Here is a 4474-nt window from a genome sequence, read left to right as displayed (position 1 = left end):
TGTTTAAAAAATGATCAAGATCAGTATTTCGTTTGTTTACAGAGTGAAGAATGGCGACCTTGACACTGCATGGAATAAAGCCAATTCTGACAGATAATTTGCAGCTTCTACCAAGATCCGTGAGATGGCGTGAAAGTATATTGAAATCATTATATTCCAGTGGAGTCCAAACCATACATATTGCATAGCTATGGAACAAACTTCAGTTTAAAAATATTATGACGGATCAACGGCCCTCCAAGTGGTGTTTTTGCAATTACTGTGTTTATTCTGTAATTTGATCAATCCAAATGTTATGAAGAGTTAATGAAAGTCGAGAAAATTACCGATTCGTCATGCTTGTTTATAAATGAGTTGATCTGTCTTGCGGGTGTATACCTATCACAGTAATACTATTCCAGGCACTCCAAAATTTGAGGACGGCTCAATTCTGAGAGAAACAAATTCATTCTTGCGTCTTTGGCTACGAATATCAATAAATATGAATGATATTATGAAACATGAAAAAAATCATCCTTGTCCCAGCAGCACGGCGATATGCAAGATGATCACCCAGCATATGTCAGCTACTGATTTTTTCGTTCCGGACAATAATGTGCGTTTGACTGGTTAGTATTTGAACAGTAAGAAACGTATTGTTGCAATTTGAACCTTGTGGAATCCTTTGTAAGGATTTTTTAATCTGAGAGTGGTGGCTGTCTGTATAAATATTCCCAACTTCCGGATTAATTAATGAACTGTGGTATTCCACACCGATTTTCTGTTTATATTTGTTGAAATGATGAAAATTAGACTACCGTGGCTGACTTTATTATTTTGTTTACAGAGGATCAGCGCAGAATTGACGATCTGTATCTTCAGCTTTCTGAAGCAAAAGACAAACTTAATATCAACAAGGAAGCTCTTGAAGAAAAAACAACCAAGTTAAACATAGAGAATCAGAAACTTGTGAGTACAAACTTGATTACATTCAAAGACTGTAATGGTGTTGAACAAATTTACCCATCACTATCATTGACCTAGCTATTATCACACAAAGTTTGAGTATATACTATTTTTTTTAGAAAGAATTAGAAATTGAGAGGAATAAAATAATTAAAAATAATTACAACCTTGAACGAAAATGCAATGAAATGAGGGTAATCAAACCTAGCACGAAGGATCGGTGGATCCTGGACCTTGGACAGTAAGTATACGGATTTATAAATCAGTGTAAACTTTTCAAATATTCCTTCTTATTTTATAATTGATTGTTGTTATTGAAAATATATTTGATATGACACTTGATTCATATTTAAAAAACACGTTCTTCTACAGTAGGTTTATTCTGTTCCAGAAAAAAATTCAACCTATACAAAAAATTTACGAGGATTCGATGGGACTACGGTGCACTCGACCAAACAAGAAAGGGGCGTATCCTTTGTTTATGACAAAAAAATATTGGTTCATTGTAGGTATTTTATAGATGATTTGTCGGAGAACTAAGAGCTGGGAAAAAATTCGGTGGCAGTAGAAAGTATATGTTAGATTAGTAATGCTTTTGTGGGTCACATCAGACAAAAATTTTGGTTTCCCGATATGTATAGATTTGTAGTTTATATTCCTTACATTCAGCCAACATCAGTTGTTACAGACAGCAAAAGCTACATTCACACATTCTCTTTCCACAACGATATTGGGAGTAATGAGCTGAGCGACCTTTTATGGAAAGAAATACAACTTTCAGTGGAAAAAAAAGTCCTCTGATAACAATGAAGAAAAAGAAAATAATGCAGTGAATAAGTAAGTTCAGGAATTAATCTAAAATTACTGAATTAACCTTTGAATGTGTGTGTCACAGACAATATCACAGTAAGTGATAGTATGAAATTGAATTCATAAACATGATTTTTGTACAGATTATCCTCGTAAAAGGTTGTTTAGGTAAATCACTTTTCAATTCACTTGAATAGAAAACAATCTGATATCCAAAAAGACATTAAATAACTTACAACTTAAATTGATCGTATGTCAGCAAATAGTTCAGTATGTAGTTTATTAAAACATTACTATAAAATGTAAAACAATAAGACAAACAATATATTACATAAGTACGATAACAGGTGGGTAAAATTAAAGGAATTAAATCGATAACTAATATCTTGGAGCTATGGTTCACTTGTAAGGTTTCTTAGATCTGGTTATATTACTTTATATACTATGTAAACGAAAATAATAAACTGTTGTGCGATTAAAAACCAACCAAGCACAGTATAGTAATAATAAAAACTATGTAATCATCATCACACATAAATAATTAGCAAGGTGGAGCACAAGATGCCAATTTGTCACGGCGGGCTTTTGGACAAAGCTAAATATTCATAGTGAAAGCGAGATTAATTTTTCTATATTTATAGAAAGTTAGGTACAATTTCCAAATGTAATTTAGACCCACTAGCAATAATACAGAGGGATTAGAGCCGCAAGATCAATGATATGATATGTAAATAAGAAGGAATATTCAAAAGTATTTTTAGGGGTACTATTTTACTCAAAAGTAACTTCTCAATATGGGTAAAATCTTATGCTCGAACAAAGTAGATGGGAAACTATTTTCAAATACATAATTCGAGCTGAATAAAACCTCTGAAGTAGTGTTCAGTCCTTAAAAAATGATTTATTAACTTTTGATTCAAGGTCTGTCGCAACAATCGATCTCTGTAAATTTCGCTTTTTCTGCTCTGTCCAAATAATATCTTATTGACATCATGTAGAAACTGTAAAAGCTACAAACCACAAAATTGTCAAACTTTTTTAAACACACTACACACTTGAAGGCAGATGTAATAAGCTAGTACCAGGCATGTTCCGAGCATCAGTATTGACGTTATTATAGACAGCAGCACTCCACATAAGACAATAGTTCCGAATGCCAATATTGTCCCTGTGAGTAAAATATAATTTAATAAAACGTAGCTAATCACTTCGAGCGAAAGGACTAGAAATATTCGTAAATAGGTCAATGAAATGATTGTATTACAAGTCAACAAGGTAAATTTATCCGCGCTTACCTTCAATAAGTATAAATACTGTAAATGTACAGATAATGGTTGTTATTGCGAAAAGAGTAAACAGGAGTACTGGAAGACCGACTGCAAAGGTCACAGCGATTAAAGCTGCTAGTAAGGAAGGTTTCGATCTCAGATATTTCGCTGCTGCATCAACGTTCTCATAAGCATTATAATCTTGCATACATTTCGTGAATCTCATCCTGATTTCTGTACCTGTTTCATGAAAGAGTATTTGGTGTCCATTTTAATTCAACATGTCTAGATCTAGAATTACAAATATTGGGGAAAAATACACATTTTTAGTTGAATGTGAATTAACATTTACCTACTTACAATATCTGTGAACCATTCTGAAGGTTTGATCCTTCTTCGAATGGTCTTTGGGTTCGACAATCTGTTCAATCTTCGGCTGATCCTAGAATACAATGACAATACTATTGAAGTCTAATGAATTTCAACCTGACACACACAATGAAGTTGAAGTTCATAATGTTAATACTAAATATGAACATAAATTCATGGGCATCTTTTTAATAAGTCAATTATAGAACTGGTAAAATGATGTTCATGATTTTTTATGTTGTCAATCCATGTACCTCCAAAGGTTGAAGTAGACAACTTTTTTCTACGCATTTGTTACATTAACGTTATCGCAAGCTTGACTAGATAACATAGAACGGATAGTTTAACCAAACACAGTTCTGTCAAGTGTTATTCAGAACTTTGTGTTTATGGATATATTATAATATTCATGCGTGATCCGATGGTCTAGGATTCTTCAGTAATATCCTATCATTCTTGTACTTCAGAAAAACAATTACTATTTACGTTGAAATTTTGAAAATCATAAAACAGATGAGACGGCAGTTACGAAATTACGAATTTCAAACTTACCATGATATATATCGTTGTAAGACAGAGATACGCGTACTACTCACTACACGCTTGTCATTAAACTATATCTCAATGGAATTACGATTATCTGTATAAACTTCCCACTATCACTTTATAAACATCGAAAAACCCGATACAAAATATATAAAAAGGTCTAATGAATGAAGCGATAAATTGTGGTTGTCATCCTTGCCCGCCGCAGCCCTCTTTTGGCCACAATATGCGCAAGACTCGGAGTAAAGTCATCGAGCTTATACTCATCATAGATCATACACACATGGAGAAAGCTGGTATACCTTTTCGTGTAAGTGGAAAACTGCATAGAGACAGAAGTAGTAACACTACATCCTTTCTCTGTTTTGCGGACTCAGATTAGCCGACTCACGCTTGTACTACAAGTCCCCGGCGCCTGGCTCTAAGGCTTTGTTGTACTCAGGCTTTAGAGCGTATCCGACCTTATAGCGTTGCTGTTGAAGTTTCATTCTGTTACTGAATCATACCGTTAAAAGGTTGCATTTCTTTGTGCAAGT

General features: G+C 33.7%; 2 protein-coding genes across 5 annotated transcripts; one reads left to right on the top strand and one right to left on the bottom strand.

Annotated features, from left to right (window-relative positions):
- Positions 1-48: 48 nt before the first annotated feature.
- LOC107224090 lies at positions 49-2241 on the top strand. 3 transcript variants are annotated; one of them, XM_046740587.1, is made up of 6 exons: positions 49-135; positions 402-608; positions 827-948; positions 1065-1186; positions 1337-1413; positions 1625-2241. In XM_046740587.1, exons 1-6 carry the CDS (start codon positions 51-53, stop codon positions 1744-1746), a joined length of 735 nt encoding a protein of 244 aa, XP_046596543.1. In that variant the 5' UTR covers positions 49-50; the 3' UTR covers positions 1747-2241. The 3 variants fall into 3 exon arrangements, with proteins under 3 accessions (XP_046596543.1, XP_046596544.1, XP_015519498.2); XM_015664012.2 differs by lacking the exon at positions 49-135 and adding an exon at positions 142-272; XM_046740588.1 differs by lacking the exon at positions 1065-1186.
- LOC107224089 lies at positions 138-4180 on the bottom strand. 2 transcript variants are annotated; one of them, XM_015664011.2, is made up of 5 exons: positions 3945-4179; positions 3384-3465; positions 3051-3263; positions 2838-2923; positions 138-188 (listed from the first exon to the last, which is right to left on the bottom strand). In XM_015664011.2, exons 1-5 carry the CDS (start codon positions 3945-3947, stop codon positions 150-152), a joined length of 423 nt encoding a protein of 140 aa, XP_015519497.2. In that variant the 5' UTR covers positions 3948-4179; the 3' UTR covers positions 138-149. The 2 variants fall into 2 exon arrangements, with proteins under 2 accessions (XP_015519497.2, XP_046596546.1); XM_046740590.1 differs by lacking the exon at positions 138-188 and adding an exon at positions 202-270 and having other exon boundaries at positions 3945-4180.
- Between the last annotated feature and the right edge of the window lie 294 nt (positions 4181-4474).

This window comes from Neodiprion lecontei, chromosome 5 (genome assembly GCF_021901455.1).
Source record: "Neodiprion lecontei isolate iyNeoLeco1 chromosome 5, iyNeoLeco1.1, whole genome shotgun sequence".
Taxonomy (NCBI): Eukaryota; Metazoa; Arthropoda; class Insecta; order Hymenoptera; family Diprionidae; genus Neodiprion; species Neodiprion lecontei.
The sequence above is the reverse complement of the archived record's forward strand: the minus strand, read 5'-3'. Positions and strand labels throughout refer to the sequence as shown.